At 37.9% G+C, this 20,173-nt stretch overlaps 2 protein-coding genes across 10 annotated transcripts in view; one reads left to right on the top strand and one right to left on the bottom strand.

Annotated features, from left to right (window-relative positions):
- The window catches only part of VEPH1 (ventricular zone expressed PH domain containing 1), a 242,823-nt gene that overhangs the window by 43,822 nt on the left and 178,828 nt on the right, over window positions 1-20,173 (top strand). The window contains exon 5 of one of the 9 annotated variants that reach the window (XM_013057767.2): window positions 1,952-2,338. The exons of the other annotated variants lie outside the window; for them this stretch is intronic. Within the exon in view, the coding sequence (XP_012913221.1) occupies window positions 1,952-1,977 (26 nt within the window). The 3' untranslated portion in view covers window positions 1,978-2,338. Of the gene's footprint in view, window positions 1-1,951; window positions 2,339-20,173 lie in introns of those variants that run through there. 9 annotated transcript variants of the gene reach the window in all.
- On the bottom strand, window positions 8,300-14,790 carry PTX3 (pentraxin 3). Its single transcript, XM_004755632.3, has 3 exons — window positions 14,234-14,790; window positions 13,385-13,786; window positions 8,300-9,520 (listed from the first exon to the last, which is right to left on the bottom strand). Exons 1-3 carry the CDS (start codon window positions 14,361-14,363, stop codon window positions 8,907-8,909), a joined length of 1,146 nt encoding a protein of 381 aa, XP_004755689.1. The 5' UTR covers window positions 14,364-14,790; the 3' UTR covers window positions 8,300-8,906.

Raw genomic sequence — 20,173 nt, 5'->3', positions numbered from 1 at the left:
GTCAGGCTAGCAACAAATCAGTCACCCAGTTCTCAAAATAACTATGGCCCACCAAGGACTAAGGTTTGTTTCATTGTATCAGACATTCCCACATAGAGTTCTTAGCACTGGCCTCTCCAGAACATCTGACCAGCCCCCCACCCTGTGGTCTACTGGATGCCCAGATATGTCTGAACCCCAGCCATGACACTGGGAAATTCATCACTCTACCTGTGTTCCCCTCTAAAGATCTGTCATTGATATTACTAGTCAGTATCATTCATTTCCCATTTTCTTTGGCTACAGGATTGAATTGCTAATTTAATTTTTAATCATGATAATAAATTTTCTAAAAGTCCAGAAAAGCAGTTACACTTTTTTCAACATCTTGGCTATGTATTTGGAACAGATTTTGTATGATATTACAAACACATATATACACCACAATTTTAAAACCTTGATAGTTAGACTTGTAACTAACAGATTTATTGAAAACAACAACAACAACAACAACACAGAAATGAATTGTTTCTTTGCAGCTGCCAACAACTTACTCATGTATTTGTTTCTTTTTTCTTTTTTTGAAATGCACTTTCAATGACCAAGAAATCTTTTGAAACACAAAATGCACTTTCTGAATTCACTGCAAGCATTTGAAATAAACAGATGATTTGGTTTATTTGATCTGGCACTATAAAAATTACCATAAAAGAAATGATAATTTGACTAAAAGAAGTTGTGACTACATATTTTAGGGCTTAGATTTTTAAGACTAATGTGTCTATAAAACTCTGTAATGGTTCACATGAGGCCATCAAACTTAGACCGGCAAAGTAGAGGGGGTCTTACTCTCTCTCAGTAAATTTTCTGCTCTGCACATATGTCATATATTCCCTGCAATTAGCTTTAGAAGCCATCATTAGGATTTCTTTTTTTCTTTACCTATAGTTTTTTTCCTCTCTAGGTCTTCCTCCTTAACTTATATTACTTTAATCTGCAGTCTCCCATTTTTCTATTTCTATAGAAAATGCTGAACTGTTGCAGTTTCTTGATTTGATCCTTTTTTTTTAAATAAGACTAGAATTTAAAAATTATAGAATCTTATGTTGGGACATTAAACATAGTTTAACTGAAGTACACAAGCAATACTTAAATCCACACCAAATGGTCATCTTCTCAATGATAACAATGATTATAATAACAATTATAACTACAATGGCAAAAATTTATCTCATGCTTTTGTTATGTCAAATACTGTATTAAGCACTTTATATGGATTATAGGATTATATCATTTAATCCCCAGAAGAACTGCACAACAAAATTCCTATTATTGTCCCGTGTTACTAGTTAATAGTATTTTAAGTAATAGAAACCCCAGATAAAAATAACTTGATGATGATGACAATGATGGTGATAATGAAGATGAGAAAGAAAAGAAAAAAGGGGGGAGAGAGGGTAAGAAGAAAAGGAATGAAAGAGAGGAGGGGAAGGAAGAAGAACTTCTTATCAAAATACAAGACTGATAAGTGCATAAGTGTATCAGACTTTCCACATGGCTTGGTTCAGGGCTCAATGGCAGTCCCAAGAGTCATTACTCAGCTCTGCTTTCTTTGGATTGGATTTTCATGCTCTATGCTATGACCCTCTGCAGCTTCCAACTCACATCATCATGAATACCAATTAAGCAAAAGAAACTCCACATTCAGTCTCGTATCTGTTTGACCTGACATGTGTCACATGCTCATTTCTGAACCAATCCATCATTATTGTCAGGGAATACAATATTTCAGGTGACCAGGCTTGGGTAATGAACCACCGTCAAAGCAGGAGATGGGGGTCAACTGCAGTACCACATGAATGGGGTACTGGACCAAATCCAGGGCTGTTGCCAGCAATGGCTAAAATGAATGCTGGATACCAACAAACAGCTTTATGTATTTACTTTTCTCCTTTTATACTTTCTTTGTTAGAGAGTCAACCCACTGCTTTGGCATAACAAGACATTACTGGATAATGATTCTTCCAACTCAAGGTATCTGCAGTTCTTCCCAGGTTCTTGGCATCTGGAAATTTTATGAATAGAACCACTCTCCCTTCATTTTAAAACACTAATGAAAAAGTAGATCAGATGGAGCCAGGCAAGACTTGTGGTATGCCAGTGGTGACTGCTTCTTATGCTTAGTTGGTATTACTCCACTGGTTTTATTTTTCGTTTGTTTTATACCGATCTATCTCTGATTCAAAATGAAATGCCTCCTTTATGCTTGTAAGTCAATCATGGGAGGCTGTCAGATAAGCTTATGTATCTCTCCTTGAAGGCAAATATTTCAATAATTCCAAGATGATTTTTACTACTTTTCATTATTAGTAATTATATATAAGTAATAATATTGACTTTTATATTAAATGTAAATAGAAATTGATTTTATTTAAATTGCTTAGGCTCCATTTGTCTGTTTTATATTCTGCAATTCTCCCAGTGAGAAAGTAACTGTGAAAAGTCCTTCCATTTGGAGAAAAGATCAAAGGCACAAGCAATACTGCCTTGGTGCATACTTAAGAACTAAGGGGTTAGAAAACCTGAATATGCCTATAACAAATAAGACAATTATATCAGCATTTTTAAATCATCCCCAATTTTATAGATCAATTAGAACAAACATGTAAATAATAATTACAGGCTTGGCTAAACTTTTTCAGATAATTAAAAAACATTCTCCAACTAATTCTGTGAGGCTAGTATACATGTGATATCAAAACTAGAATAAGACAGGGTACCTGGGTGGCTCAGTGGGTTAAGCCACTGCCTTCGGCTCAGGTCATGATCTCAGGGTCCTGGGGTCGAGTCCCACATTGGGCTCTCTGCTCAGTGGGGAGCCTGCTTCCCTCTCTCTCTCTCTACCTGTCTCTCTGCCTACTTGTGATCTCTCTCCGTCAAATAAATAAATAAAATCTTAAAAAAAAAAAAACTAGAATAAGACTATATAAGAAAGGAAAATCAGGCCCATCTTAATTATCAACATAGTTGCATAAATCACAAATCAAAATGACTCCAGCCATGCTTAAGGAAAATAATAGTTTACATTTCTGAGTGCTTTCTGTGTATCATTTTCTGGTCTTTTTTTTTAATTTTTAATTTTTTATTTTTTATAAACATATAATGTATTTTTATCCCCAGGGGCATTTTCTGGTCTTTTAAGTCAGGTAATTCTCCCAATATCTTATGAGGGAAGAACCTTTGTTATCCTCATTTTATAAAATTCATAATGATTCAGTTGAGTTTATCTTAAGAATGCCAGCATGTCTTAATATTCAAAATGTAATTCCCCCCAGTAACAGACTAACAGGTCAAAAAGTCATCCGATCAATAAGAGCAGCCCATAAATTCAGTACCCATGCATGGAAAAGAAGTTTTTCGATGGGGTGCCTGGGTGGTGCAGTCAGCTATGCCTTTGGTCATGATCCTGGGGACCTGGGATCAAGCTCACCTGGGGCTTCCTACTCAGTGGGGAATTCTGCTTCTTCCTCTCTCTCTGTCCCTCTCCCTGCTTATGTGCACATGTTCTGTCTCTCTCTCAAATAAATAAAAGAGCTTTTTGAAAACTAGGAATTTTGAAGAACTTCCAGAAACTGATTAAGGGGATATTATGTATGTATATGTATGTATTATGTGTATTATGTCTATAATAGTATATATAAGAGAATTATATATATATACACACACACACCTGTATACCTATATGCATAGGTATATAGGTATTGTTTTGTAAAATTCAAAGCCTGTTCATGACAAAAAAAGAAACTTCTCCACAAACTAGCAATAGAAGAGGAACATGCTTAATCTAATAAAGTATAATCTACAAAAACCTACAACTAGAATCATACTTAATGGCAAAAATTAAATTCTTCCCCTTGAATTAAAAAATAAAAATATATGTTTATAAAAAATAAAAAAGTAAAAGTAAAAAAAAAAACAAGGATATCACTTAGGTAATATATTTGTTTTCCACTTAAATAATATCAGAAGTAATTTAATATTTTGTGGCATCACCACCTTTTCAGAGTGGGAGTCATTTTTCAGTATTCCTGAATAATTCTCCAGACTTGTTCTTTGCCATGTGGATGCATTGTAAAACATGCCCAGTGTCGGCATATAAAAGCGGGACCAGTGCTTAATGCAACATAATTGAGTGTGTCTTTTACCCCAAAAGCTGGCAGTTTTTTTGGAGAGGGTATCTCTAACTGTAAGGGATTATTTGAGGACTTACCGGGAAACCCTTTCCAAATTTTGATTTGGAACTCTGTGATGCAATGCACATCACTCCTATCAAAACTAAAAGTCTCTTCCCCTACGTTTCTGAATCAGTGGTCATAATAAGAAAACATGCCTCTCTGTCAGTATGCCTTTTATAAGGTCCTCTGGCACAGATCACAAGATGACCTCAAATGATTGGAAACTTAAGTAGAAAGTCTTTGGAAACAAAATGTAATATTGTCTCAGCAAGAGTCCAAATTCCTTTCTGACTTACTGGCAAAAGTCTAGAAGAGACTGTCTAGTTAATTATGATAAATTCACCTCATTTCTTTCTCTATGTGAGACAAAATTCAAACCACTGACGGGTGAGCTGTCTCAGAAAATAGAGATAGAAAATTAACCTCTCATTTATTATGGTAGTAAAATAATACGTACCACATAGGGTGAGGTGAGGCGTAAGTGGATAAAGCAGTTACACTTTGCACAATGCTGGGCACGTAGTTCATCAATGGTTATGATGTTTCTTATCATCATCATTATCATAATCAACACCATTGTCATTGTCAAACCAAATTGAGCATCTGCCATGTACCAGGTCCATATTACAATATTAAAGGCAGAACCAAATTTATCTGTGGAGTTTTATACTCCCTGGGGACATATATAGCCATTAAAGATTCATGATATGATTATTCTTAAGGAACAAAGTTTTAAGTTCAGCGTATTGCAAGTTGTTGAGAAAGAATTTATTAATTCAATTTCTAGGAAACAGACTATGAAGCAATCTTATTAAGAAGATTCAAACTGAATAATAATACACGTAGGGAAATACTAAAAATGATGCTCTAAAAAGCCAACCCAAATGTGGATCAAGAAAGACACATCTTGAAACAGAAGAGGACCTCTTCTGAATTGTTAACAAAGTCTGGGATAGTTGCACTCCGGAGTTTGCACCTTCTTGACTCCACCAGCAGATGTTGCTGTGAAGTAAAAGAAGGCCTGCACGGAGAGGCGCATCCCCGGGCAGACCTGCTGAGAATGACTTAGCCACAATATAAGGAAATCTTTATATTCGCTTATTTGTTATTTTTGCATGCTTACTCCTTTTTTCTTTAATGCACTGGGCGCACTTTGGAAAAACTTCTTTTTTAAAGACAAATTTTATTTCAAATATTATTTTATGGTTCAGAAAGTACACTTAGATGTATTATCAGTTTTTGTCATTTTCATAAAATCCTTCAGCAAGGGAAGGCAAGTCCTGTTATCCCTAATTTCTTGGTTAATGTGAGACCCATAAAGACTAGTTGGAAGGCCCAGCTTCTTCTGTTTGGGAGGTATTGGTGTTCTAGGAATCAAATGGTGAATTTCTGAGCCTAAGACCAGCGCACTTTCTTCCACAGTCTGGATTTATAACTGAATGCAAGCATCAGTAATTTCAGTTTTCCAGTTCATTGAATCTATGAATATAGATGTGAATGTTTATAATTACTTTGACCAAGATTTTTAACTTTTTGAGTGCTATTTATTAAGTGGCTAGAAGAGAGTTCTGGAAACATTTGGCCTTAGTAAGTTTCTCAAAGAAGAGCTTCCTAATATAAAATTTAATGAAAAAAAGTAAAAATCAATGATGATTTCTTCTGTTTGAAAATATAATTGTTCTAGTGAAGTTAACTAAATAATTGTAAATACCAAACCTTAAATTCTATAATATATACTTAGGAGTAAAATCTTCTGAATATATTTTAAAGGAATTAACATTTCACTAAAAGCCAATTTACATTGTAATAGACAAGGAAAATATATTAACTCTATTTTGTTCATATATTCATATATACCTCTGCCAAAATATTGCTTTGTTGACATACAGATGTACATACTAGAGTGACAATGTGACAAACTGTCACAATTTGCCAAGAACTGAAGGGTTTTCTGGGACACAGGACTCTCAGTGCTGAAGCTGGGACAATAGCAGGCAAGCCAGAACAGCTGGTCACTTTAGCACACACATACCTAATATTTTGTATTTTATATATATAATGCATTTTTTCCTCCTAATAACTTGAGTCATCTTACACAATTACTTTATAATGCCAGGATATAATGATGCCCCTAATAACCATTCTGGTGAATGAAACTCTTAGCCAATGTGACAAACTAAACCAGAATACTGATTTTTTTTTTTTTTTAGAAAATTTATCTTCAGTTTTACACATTTCTTACTTCTTCCTTTTGCTGACACTCTGTATTTGAAACTCAATAAATCATATTAGAGAAAAAAAAAAAAAAGCCAGAGAGCCAACTTCCTGAGAATTTGGGAAATAGACTTTCTGAGTATAGTCTATGAATGTTTTGAGGAAATAAAGTGTGTGTGGTCTTTTCGATTTTTTTAAAAAAATTGTCCTCTTGGATCAGATTAGGTGGTCAAACAGTAGTGGATTTAAAACAACAAAAGTATGATTTTCTTCATATTAGAGAAGTGCAGGAACAGGCAGCCCAGGACTAGCAACATCTTCACAACACGGGAGAGCCAAGCTTCTTCTGTATTGCTGCACCGAATTTTGTGATCTCAGATGGTTGCTGAAACTCCTGCCATCACAACCATATTCCAGTCAAGTGGAAGGGAAAGGGAATCATGTTCAGTATTTCAACATCAGCCAGCAATTAGTCATCTGGCCACACACAGCTGCAACTGATGCTAGAAAATCTAGACTTCGCTCTGAGTGGGCATAACAACCACTGAAACCAGAATTTTCTTCCTTTGGAAAAGAGAGAAAATAGGTATGAGGAAACAATCAGAAGTCCCTTGAAACACTTATCTGTATTTACTGCTGTAGTAGATGAAATTTCTACTTTAGTAACCCAAGAATTCCTTTTCTTCAACTTGCTGCTTCTTTACCTTAAATGTGTAATTCCCATAGAAAAATTTAAAAGGCCCTTATGTTTAACTGTCAACCTATGAGTTTGCATGTATTTTGGCCTGCATCATATTAGATCTTTTGAACCAATCTAATTTGTGCTAAGATGGGGAAATTGAAATCATGCCGAACTCTCAGCTTACATTGGGTCCAGTGTTTCACCTTCCACTTAAACATTCAGGTCATAGAGATAAAGGCTAAACAAGGACTTACCTATGGCCCTTCAAGGACAACCTTGAATCATGTAATCTCCATGGGCCAGTGACTGGCCTATGACCTCATAACTGTGAACACTCTTTTTAGAGATCAATCATCCTGATTTTGTGGACCTCATAAATGGGATCAAGCTCTACTGATGTCATCAGCATCCTCAAAGATTTCTAGATTCATGACATTTTATTGCTAAAGGCACTGAAAGACCAAGTTGCTTCTTTTACTGAGAAGACCCAGGAGAGTTAAGTAACTTGTCAACTAGCTAGTTATAAAATGTGGTTTGATAACTGCTCCTGGCCTTGTTCTCCAAACCTCACAAACCAGAGATTATCTGGCCCTATTGTTAGGCAGACTCATCATCAGTGTGGCTCTACCACATTTGCTGCTGACTTTCAGAAGCAGCGGTCTTCTATTACACCTGCCTAGCCTTGACAGGAGAGAACTGTAGTGTGGTTGAGAGGTACTTCCCCATCTCTAGGCTGAAGGATCTTGACTGGTCTCTCCTTCAGGCATGAGTAAGAGAATGGGTATTTTTTGAGGGCAGGAGTGGTTTTTCCAAATTCTTAGATCTTCCCAGGAACAATCCTGGTCATGTATATTTGGGGAACTCTGATATTTTGTTTCTGTATTACATATGACAGAATGTTGCATACGGTCATAGAAACATCAAATTGGGACCTACAGATCAATATCTCCTCAATTCCTTGATTTTTCAGTTGATAAAACTAAAACCCAGAGAGATGAATTGACTTAGCCAAGATCAGATTTCTTGCTCATGATTTATAGGAAGCCAAAGCTTAAATCAACTCTATAGTTTGTTTCTAACAATATTATTACTATTTACACAATAGATTAGTATCTGAAAACTAGTTCCTACTTTAAGAGTGTGGTTTTGCTCCAAAGCATCTTTTAAATTTATAATTACATGACATGAAGTAGTTTTATAAAATATTTTATTTACAGTAGAGTTTTACAAAAATAGTCTTAATAAAATTAATACAAAACCATTTTACAATATAACTTATATAACTATCTTCTCAAAAAAGAGACATTTGATAACACATAAACTACATTTGCATTTGTTAAGTCACATTGTAGTATAAATATGTTTTTATCATTTTTTTATAATAAGGTACATACCAAGAACAATGAACAATGGACAGCAAATGTTATTTTATTTTTCTCCCGATATAAAAGTTATCTCTGGCCAAAACAAAATTAACCAAAGAAAAGTAAAACAATTGTCCTTCTTTTCAACAATACAGTCCTTTTAATTATTTGAGAGTTTATCTGACAAAGACACAGCATTAATCTCAAAGCACCATGGCATAAAATCTAGTAACAGTATCCCCAAAAGCATTCTCCAATGTCTTCTCTTCAACTGTTTATTCAGTATTTTGCCAAGATAAATATTGATCTCAACTCTCCCCTTCATTAGTCTAAAGTGTTCTTAATATGCACTGAGGTTTTTAGACCGTCCCAACTGGCATATGTTTAAAATGTGAGTTTCTTTCTTTGGCTTCAAGTAGAGTTTCACAACACTTACAAGATATACTGAGCACCTCCATGTGGCTGAATCTCTGTGACTCCCCACCCAACAACATTTCCCCGGATGTGACAAGACTCTGCTCCACTGGTCTCTCTTATCTCTTCATTGCTGAGAACACGGTTCCAGATATTGAAGCCTGTGAGTCTTCCAGAAAAGGCCAGTGTTTCATCAAAGCCACCACCCACACAGCAGCCGTTCTTTTCTTGGCCAATTTGCAGGATTCCTCCCTCAGGAACAATGTGACCTGTGGCCATCTTGACTGTGGTAGCCATCAGCTCACCGTTTACCCACAAGGATGTGCGCCCTTTCTCAGAATTCCAGGTGCTGCACAGATGGGTCCACTTTCCCAGGGAAATCACGGTATTAGCAATCAGTGTGTTCTCCTCTCCACCCACCACAAACACTATGGACTGATAGCTGAGGTACAGCTGGATCTCATATGGGTTTCTCTTTGTGCCATAGGAAAACAGGATGGTTTTGTTTAATACATCTGTGGCTTTGACCCAAATGCAGGCACTAAAGGACTCAAGCTTCATCGGTGTCACTGGATGCACGCTTCCAAAAATCTTCTTGGAACGCATTGGGAATAAAATTGCTGTTTCACAACCTAGAGGAGCAGGAAAGTAAGAATATAAGAGAAAATATAAATTCATTCAGAAATGATTCCCGCATTTAGGTATTTTAGCACAGGCACTTTAACGACCACAACTGAAAATGATATGCTGTATCCCATTATGGCTTGAGGAGCTTCAAGCGTGATCTTGGTAGAGCAAAGAAAACTGGAATAAGGAAAGTCAATTGTCAGTCCTACTCAATGAAGCATCTAAGTGGAGAAGGCATGCAGGGTAGCCAGATTGCCCAAGTTCAGAAAATAATGGAAACCACTTCCCCTAGCTTATTTTCTGCTGTTACTTTAAAAAAAAAAAAAAGATTTTATTTATTTATTTGACAGATAGAGATCACAAGTAGGCAGAGAGAGAAGGAGAGGAGGAAGCAGGCTCCCTGCTGAGCAGAGAGCCTGATATGGGGCTGGACTCCAGGACCCTGGGATCATGACCCAAGCTGAAGGCAGAGGCTTTAACCCACTGAGCCACCCAGGCGCCCTTTTTGTTTTTTTTTTAATGAAAATATTGGGTCATTATGCGTTAACTTCAAACAATGATGCTGTAGTTTCCAAGAACTTAGTGCCAGACTTGTTTCCCTCTTCTTGACTTCACCAAACTTCCAGAATAAAACAATCAAACCTATGAAATTCAATGGGCCTAGCTCACCCATTCACTCACTGGCAACATACATTTTTAAATGAAACTCTAGGACTGTCAATTGCAGAAATTTTAATACTCCGTATATTCCAGATACTTGTAACTTGCAAAGTTTGTAGAAATCTACCTTTGAAAGACAACAGTGTATAACAATTATGACTCACTCTTACTGGGCACTCACCATGTACTGGGTACTGTTCTCATCACTCTGAATGTTTTAATCCTACTTATCAATCCTAAGAGATAGTCTTAATATTCCCTTTCTACAGATGAGAGAACTAAGGCATAGATCACTAAGTAACTTGGTTCTGCTTACTAGCTGGTAAGTGGTAAAACTGGGGGTTTGAACTTGGGCACTGTGGTTGCAGAAGCCACACCCTTAAACTAACACACTGCATTGCTTCTTAATGGGAAAAGAACCCCTTGATTTGGCTAGGAGAGATGGAATTCAGTTTGATTTACTATTCTTAAAAACTCTTATTTTGTCCACATGCTTATAAATACTATTTAGGCAGCAAAAGAAAAAACCTTTAAGGAAGATGGAACTCTTCCAAGGGGCATGGTGGAGAACATATTTCTGTTGAAGAGCACTTAGAAGGAGATGCTCAGACACCGCAATGGGAGAATAGTAAAGTCCAGTTCACATGCTTAGTCAGGGAGCTAGAGATGCCAAAGTGAAGACCTAGGTGTCTCTGGGAAATGTGCTAAAACCTTTCGTAGATGAGCTCTGCTCTGTGATAACTTCATGTGAATAAGAGACCAGAAAAAGAATTAAAAAAAAAAAAAATCTAAATGAAGGCTAGGCATTCACTTCATAACAAACTAAAGATTTATCATAAAGTAGTTCTGATAAGCAAGTTCCAGAGCCTCAAAGACTAACTGGTAAACATACAGAACTGGAAGGCACCAAACATCCATGCAAACAGTGTTAAACAGTGTTAAACTAAAGTTAAATGCTGCAAGTGATTGAGGGCAAGGTTCTGTCCTAAAAAATTAAACAGATGTGTACCTACATCTGTAGTCAAAGAAATCCTGAGATTCAGAAAATCGTATAAAAGTAACTACAATACTAAAGCATAAATTGGTCCTGTCACATTTTGGTATTTTCTTTTTCACTGAATAATTCGAATTTTTGAAGACTTTTAAGATTCATTCTTAATGAGGCTTTCTTGTTTCAAATGAAATTGGTAGATATTGTTTTTCCCCTAGCTGTGTAAATTAAATTAAACAAAGACTGTGGAACAAAAGATCACCATATGCATGACCATTTGAGATATACTCTGTAATGTCCCAGTAAAGTAGTGTTCAGGAGGGGGCCTACTGCAGTTCAATTAACTGATTTCCTGTTTAAATAAACCCAGGCAGTCAAGATTGCATTCCAAAGCATTCCTTGATTGCCTCTGAGAGACCCAGCTTTCCCTGCAGGCTCCACTGGCTACAGCTATGTGAGCTCATGGAGTGGAATTTCGTGCTCACAGTTTTTTTGTGGCTTTTTTGGTGGGGACCAGTGATTGAGCCTCTTGATATCTCTTCAAAAAGTCAGAAACTCTCACATGAAATGGCTTTTAACTAATAGGTTTTTCTGATTACATTATCAAAGACCAAACAAAATTAAAACCAGGTTCTTAGGAGGCCGACAACAGAATAATTAGGAATCCCTTAGAAACCAAGCTGGCAGGAAACCAAAAAGGAGAAATCAAACCATGTGGGTAAAAATACTATTGGATATAATAAAAAATTAACATGTCAGAACTCAGAAATACATCTCTCTCTGCTCTAACTAGTATACAGAGGTGAGAGTGAAAATTAGCATTAATTCTTCAGTTTGGGGGATACACTGTATGTACAATCATTTCTCATAGTTTGCCAAAGACAAGACAATTTCATCCATTAAAAAATAGCCACAGAATTATAATTTGTCTCTGTCACTTACATTGAAGATCTATTGTATATTTGATTTTATGCTTTTTTGGTCTCTGAACCGGTACTGAATATTGAAGAAACTATGCTCAGTACTGATAAACAGTCCGCAAATATTTAGGGAAGACTGTTACTCTGCTATGGTTTCTGCAAATTTAAATGAAACATGCTGTCACACATGCTTACAATTCTTTTTCCTACCCCAACAGATGAGTTGGTTTATTGTAAATATAAAGAAGGATGACACTGTAATTGTTTTCTGTTCATGAGGGTCTCAGGAACAGTGTAAGTTATATTTTCTAACCAAGTCATTGATTTTCTAATATAACCCACAAAAGATTTTTTTGCACTACTATCTCTTAGAAATTTTGACTCCTAAATGAGGGCTATTTGGCTCCAAATCGTCTCATTTAGTTTAACAATCTTTCAAATGTATTATTCAAATGTATGATTTCAAAAGTATGATTTCAGGCCCATGTGTGTTTGGAGATTCATTCATATTACAGGGGAGTTCAACAAGTTGTATCCGGTTTGAACCGCCTCTCTCCTGTTTGGTCCTGACCCCCTAAAGCCCTGGGGAGGAGGGTTACCCATTTGCTCCCACAGCAGACCATTTCACTGTGGATCCGGCCCAGTCCAAACCTCACATACTCAGACCTCCCCTCTAGCGGGCTAATTCCACAGACCCCGGGGCCTGGGGGACCCCTCAGGAATTCCACTAATCCTTCAGGAGATGGGGTTCAGTCTTAAGTCTCTTGCCAGAACCAGCGGGGAGAAGGGGCCGGCCCAGGAATCGGAACGTGTTGATAAAAGAATTAGGCTGGGCCCTGAAATAGCGCGGGGAACCAGAGCTCCGCTAAAGAGAGAGACAGGCTAAAATTAGAAGAAGTGGAAATCCCAAACGGAGGGAAGCCGGACAGCTAGAGAGGTCATGGTTAAAACCGGCCAATAGAGCTCCTGGACTGCCCGGTCGGATCGGGTGTCAGGGGCCCCTGACGTCTATTTCAAGACTGTGATGTCTATGTCCGTAGCTCTCTTCTCGGTTCCCGGGGCTGGAGAATACTTTTTAAAGCCAGTTTTCGCGCCTTGTACGGTGTTTCTGAGGCCTGTGAGCGTGCATGGGGAAACAGAGGTGTGTGTGTCCCCATTGAAGCTGCCCCTAGAGGACCGCCACCAGGCTTCCCGCCACGCGCGTTCCGAGGACAAAGACGCAGGATGTGTGGGGGCTCTGGGGAGGGGCGGGAGGCGTGGGCGGGGGGAGCTGGAGCCGCTCCGCCCGGCGTCCTTACCTGCTGGCAGCCAGCGCCCGGCTGCCCAGCCCTGCACAGCGCGGAGGTCGGCTCGCGTCCGCCGCAGCTCCTCGAGCACGGCGCCCAGGGCGCGCCCCGCCTCCTCCGGGCGCGGCGTCCCCGCGCTCTCCAAGCGCGCCAGCCGGCGGCCCGCGTCGCGGCTCGCCTGCAGCAGCTCGTCCAGCGCGCGGTCCAGCCGGGCCTCCGCGGGGGCCGGCGGCGCGCACGGTCTCCCCAGGCTGCCGGCCAGGCGGCCCAGCTCCGCCCGCAGCCTCTGCAGCTCGCCGCGGAGGACGTCGTCGGTGGCCTGCAACAGCATGCCCTCTCTCATCTGCGAGTCCTCCAGCATGATGAAGAGCTTGTCCCACTCGGTGTGCTCCCGACGGCAGTCACACGGCGTGGCTAGAGCGAGGGACATACACGTTACCGAGCCGCCCAGGCCTTTCTCGGGTGCGCTTTGTACAAAGGTGACCTCCCTCGGTGGTCCCAAGTTCCTGCCCAGCCCCATCACCCCCTCCCTTTAAGGACACCTCGGAAAAACAGCGTGTGAGTATCTCGACAGCGACAGGGACCATTTACGCAGGTATATATTAAGTGGAACTGTGAAATTGCCGTTCATGCGGCTCAAAACAGGCAAATATCGGCGATTTCATGCGGTTCAAGCCGTTATGTATCTGTGACAAGTAACTTTTTGAAACCTCCCCCTTTCCTAAAGTGCTTCTTTCTTTTGCAAAACAAGCTATAATTTTTAGCACATTTCCTCGGCTACAAAGTATATGTATACTATTTAGAGCCAAAGAGGTGGGTATGTAGTTAGGGTTAGCAGAGAAACAGTTAAAGAGAACTTACGGTCCTCAGTGGGATGGAGTCCATTGTCTATTTCGTTGTCCAAATTCACATACATGAGTTCATAATCATCCGAGGTCTCCGCCAACGCCGCAAACCAGAGAGCGCAGAACAGAATCACAGGGAGATGCATTGCTGGAGAGAGACACAAAAAGTTCGTTCTTCGGCCACTTCCCACAGCTGGCCCGAGGGGATGAGGCGAGAAGCTCTCAAGTGAGCGGTGTTGCTGGAGCAGAGGAGAGTGAGAGTGAAAGGCAGGAGCCCAGAGCCCTTAATAAATGCTGGGGGAAGCCTGAATGGAGATGAATGAGTAATGCCGGTGGCACCGCGGTAACGGGAGTTCCCCTGAATTTGGAGGGGAGGGGGCCTGGTGGGAGGGCGAGGGAAACGTGGACGTTGCACAATCATAGACCGCAAAGGTTTACACCGCCGTCAGATTAATTGGAGGAGGGTCAGAGGGGAAAGAGGTGGGGAAACTGGGCTAAGACTGTCCCCCCAGAGGATTAGCTGTTGTAACTTGAATTGGTAGCATTGAGGGATGAAAGGGAAGGGAGGGGAGGTAGGGGGAGAAATAAGTCAGCAGGCACAGAGGCATGAAAGCAAGATCATCATTTCAGCATTTTGTGTGGTGCCTTTACAGTTTTACAGCCCTTTATGTATAGAAAACTTTCCCCACTTTTCTTTTGTACACAGTTTATAGGTCTAAGATGTGAAAGTTACTCCCCTGATTCCAAGATAAACCAACTTAAAGTAAGATTTCTGATTGCTCTAGAAGCCAAGTCCATTCTTAGTTATTCCATCTTTAATCCTTCTGGAGTTGCAACTCTACTTTTATAAACACATATATAAAATGAGAGACAACAAAGCAAAACTGGTAAATCTAAAGTAAGAAAGAGCTGGGGGAGAGGAAGAAGCTGATTTTAGGAATGTCTCTTTTTGTAAGCTGGTGTTATGTAGAAAATGTATTATTTCACTAGGTTTAGAGTCAAAGATCACGTTTTTAAAATAAATTTAGGGATTTCTGTGTCCTTCAAAATAATAAGCTGAAAACTCTCCTGCAAAAAACACCTAGAAATGCATACATTATAATGATAACCTTAAATGTTCAAATGAACTACCAATAAAGTAAGGGAAGTATCCAGGGCCCAATGATAGAGGGGGGAACAAAAACCAAACTTGTAAGCCTGAGAGCTGATGCCAGGACTCCTTGGAGGGGCGTAGAGGGAAATTAGGGTTATCAGTTCTATAACAACTAAGTGTTAATGACCAGGTGGGAGCAAAGCTTAGGCCAGAGTGGGAGTTGGAATTGAGAACCTCACCTAAAGCCAGACCCTCAGAGAGTTACATATTGGATTTCAGTGTATATAGCCCCACCCTCTGTCCTAACACAAATAAGTGGGAAGTAAGCATGTCTTTGACTGAACTCTGCAGGGTCCCTAGTCGTTTGTGACATGGGTCTGCCCTCACACATGTTCAAGATTCAAATGTATACTATCTACCACAGTAAAAACAAATTCACAATAAAAATATTTAAACATATGAGGAAACAACCCACCACAAATGAGAATCAGCAGATACAGAAAAAGGATTAGGTACCCCTCTCCCAAGAACTTCATTTACTTAAAATATCAGATAGGAATTAGAAAATGAGTGTGTTTAAAATTGTAAAATTCCAACACAAGGAGTTGGAAACACGAATAAAGAAAAAAGACATTGTCAAAAGAAAAAGATGAGGCAGATTTTTAATTTTTTTTCACTTTTTTAAAGATTTTATTTATTTGAGAGAGAGAATAAGCATGAGCAGGGGGAGAGGGGAAGGGCAGAAAGAAGGGGAGAAACAGATTCCCCACAAAGCAAGGATCCAGACATGGGGCTCGATCCCAGGACTCTGAGCTGAAGGCAGTTTAACCAACTAAGCCAACTAGGTCTCCCTAGGCAGATTTTTTTTTTTTTTTAAAGAACCATATGTAACTTCTACAAATAAAAAATTAATTAAAAAATTTAAAACCTCAAGGAATGGATTAAATGGCAGATAGGCAAAACTGAAGAGAATATTAAAGAACTGGAAGAAGGATCTGAGAAAATCATCCAAAATGTACTCTTTAATTTCAGTAACCTCAAGTCCTTTCATTGCTCAGGAAGATGATAGAGAAATTAATTTTGCTTTGTTTGGTCTGGAATGTTTATCTTTTTGAAGACAGCCTTGAAAACCAAAAGGAAATAGAATGTTCGTTTTGAACATTCTTAGAATTAGAATTAATTTTAGATTAGAATATTTAGAATTATTCTATTAGAATTAGAGTTTTTAGATTAGAATTAGATAATTAGATAATAGATAATTAGATAATAATTAGAATTATTAGAATTAGACTTATTCTATTAGAATAATTAGAATTAAACAAACCTTTTTCCAAAAAAGCGGTAAAGAAGAGGGAAAAAACATAGACAAAGCAAGATGAATAAAAAACACAAGATGAGGTATCTGGGTGGCTCAGTGGGTTAAGCCTCTGCCTTTAGCTCAGGCCCTGGGATGGAGTCCCACATCAGGTTCTCTGCTCAGCAGGGAGGCTGCTTCCCCCTCTCTCTCTCTGCCTGCCTCTCTGCCTACTTGTGATCTCTCTCTGTCAAGTAAATAAATAAAATCTCTTAAAAATGTAAAAATAAATCCAAATATACCAATAGTCATCATAACTATTAATAAAACAAACTTTCCAGTTAAGAGACATAAGATGTCAAGTAGGAATATTTTAAAAGTCCCCAGCTATAAGTCACTTACAAAAGCCACCCATAAAACAGAAGAATCTAGAGATGCCCAAAGTAAAAAACTTGAAAAAAGCAGGAAAAGAACATACCAAGCAAATGCAATTCAAAAAAGCTAGGATAGTTACAGTTATATCAATTGGAAATAACTGTAAGGGAGAAGAGGATAAAGTATGATAAACACTTTACTAGAATTATTTAGTAACATAGTTTCAAAAATATACGCTAAAGACTGACAAAATTATAAGGAGAAACTGACAAATCCATAATGATGGGGGAGATTTTAATATACCATAACTAAGTTCACTGTTGTCATAAATGGCTACTCAAATCCCCCCCCAAAAAGCACCTGCTAAAACTTACAATACATGAAGTTTGAAATAATGAAATGTATAGAACATTGTCCAGAAGGTTTAATAAGCAAGTTCTACCAAATATTCCAGGAATATATAATCCTCTTCTTATACAAACTGCTTCTAAGAATGAAGTGTGCAGGAATGTGCTAAATACTTTCTATATGTGTAGTACCTATGATACTAAAAAGAGACAAGGACAGTATAACAAAAGGTCAGCTTCATTCAAGAACATAGATGCAAAAGCTTTAAATAAAATATTAGCTAAACGAACTTGGCAATATATGCATAAAAATACAAGATAACCAACCAACCAAGTTGAGTGTTACTCCAAGACTGCAAGATTGGTTAAAATTAGAGTTATCAATTAATTTATTACATGAACAATTTAGAGGAGAAATTATATAATCATGACTATAGATGCATAAAATCATTTAATAAAATTCATCATTTATGTACAGAAACAAAAATAAAACAGAAATAACAAAATTGATAGAGCCATATACATATATTATGATGGGTCCTTAGAAACACACGTCTTAAAAAGAGTAAAAACAAAAGGATACCTTGGACACTAGCTCTATTCACTGAAGTACTGGAGGTTCTAACCAGGAAAGTAGGATCTAAAAAAAAAAGCATTAAGATATAAGAACAGAAAAAAAGAAACAAAGCTTTCATTAATCATTATGATTTGATTGCCTATATACAGAAAATCTAAGGGGCGGTGAAGACAGATTATTAATAAGAGAATTGAGGAAGTTTTGTTGGCTGAAAGATCAAAACAAAAATCAGCTGCTTTCTTAATACCAGCAGACAACTGATGATACATTTTTTTAAGAGTTTCCATTTACAATAGCAACAACAAAAATGAGATACCTAGGAATCATTTTTAATTAAAATATACATAAGACACAGCTAATATCACAAAACTTTATTGAAAAACATTCTTTAAAACCCTGCATAGATGGAAGGACATATGTTTTTGAATGGGAACACTCAATTTCATAAGGATGTCAATTATCCCAAATTAGTCTGTACATTCAGTATGGGAGAAAAAAATAAAGTAGTTTTTCAAGGAAGTTGACAAAGTAATGGTGAAATTTATATAGAGGACCAAGAAGAATTTGAAGTAGAAGATAATTTGCCTCATGAGATATAATGATTCATTATAAAGTTACTACAATTAACAAAATGTATAACTGGTAAAGGTATGATAAATACCCAGAAACAGACCCAGACATATGAGAAACCTTACATGTGAAGAAGGTATTAAAAAATTGGAAGAGAAACAACTGACAACTTGATAAATGCTAGGACAATTATTTATATACACACAAAAAATCCATTCTTTATGTACAAAAGTAAATTCCAGATGGATTAAGGACAAATATGAAAAACAAAACCATAATGCTTTTAAGAGAAAATGTTTATGAACCTAGGCTAGAGAAAGATACCTTAATAACAAAAAAATTATAAACTACAAAGAGATTTTAAAAAATCAACTACATTGACATTGCAACTTTAGAAGTGATAAAATAAAAAAAAAACAACAACTAGTGTCTAGAATAAATAAATAGCTTCTACAAATCAAGAAAAAAACACAAACATCCCAGCTGAAAATAGACAAAAGATATGAATGGTCAAATCGTGAGAGGGGAAATGACCTGTAAACATACTAAAAGGATGCTTAGCTGCACAAGCAGTTAAGGAAATGAAGATGAAAACAACAAAAAAATGAGATGCCATCTCCCACTCCATCAGGCTGGCAAAAACCGATGTCTGTCAAGACCAAGTGTTGGCAAAGATAAGGAACAACAGAAACACTCATGTTGCCGGCGGGTGTGTAGGTCATTATAGTCTTGATGGTAGGCAGAATAATGTCTCCTCAAATGTTCACATCTTCATCCCCACAACCTGTGGACATGTTATTTCACTGAAAATTAAGGTTGAAATTGAAATTAAGGTTGCTACATTAAATATGGAGATAATCCTAGATGATACAGATGGTCCCAGTGTAATCACAAGGGTTCTTAAAAGCGGAAAAGAGAGGCAGAAGGGAGACTCAGAAGAAGAGGTATGACGATAGCAGAGTCAGAGAGGTGCTTACTCTGTTGCTGATTTTGAAGTTGAAGGAAGGGAACTCCAAGGAATGCTGGTAGTCTCTAGAAACGTCAAGGAAACCTATTCCCTTCTATAGCCTCCAAGAAGGAACTCGTGCCTTCCAATGCCTGGATTTTAGGCCAGTGAGATTCACAGCAGACTTCTGAACTATAGAAATATAAGAATTTGGGCCACTAAGTTTTTGGTAACTTCTTATGGCAGATTAGAAAACTAATACAACCACACTGCAAAGAAATTTTGGAGGATCTAGAAACTTAACTCCTAGGGACATAGTCACTGCTTTCTGCTTAATTATGTGACCCAGGGACCATCAGCATCACCTGAGAGCTTGTTAGAAATTCAGATTCTCAAGCCCAAACTCTGAACCAGCTGAATCAATATCTATGGGAATCTATCAAGATACCCAGGCGATTTCTATGTGATTAAGCTTGGAGGCCATACCCTAGGGAAGATATTCCATTTATGAACAAAGAAATAGGCATAAAAATTGCATTGCTATTGGTAAAAAGCATCATCATCATCATAGCAGTGTCTTTCAACCATAGAGTATATGAATAAATTATTGCCTGTTTATACAATAGAATACCATACAGCTGTGAGAATAAGTGAAGGAGAGCTTTTTGGAGCTAATACTTCAACACAGTGTTGAATGTAAAAAAAAAAAAAAAAAAAAAAAAAAATTAAATGTTCCAAAGAGATTTGTATAGTA

Source organism: Mustela putorius, unplaced genomic scaffold (assembly GCF_011764305.1).
Source record: "Mustela putorius furo isolate JIRA1106 unplaced genomic scaffold, ASM1176430v1.1 tig00003834_pilon_pilon_pilon, whole genome shotgun sequence".
Lineage (NCBI taxonomy): Eukaryota > Metazoa > Chordata > Mammalia > Carnivora > Mustelidae > Mustela > Mustela putorius.
The sequence above is the reverse complement of the archived record's forward strand: the minus strand, read 5'-3'. Positions and strand labels throughout refer to the sequence as shown.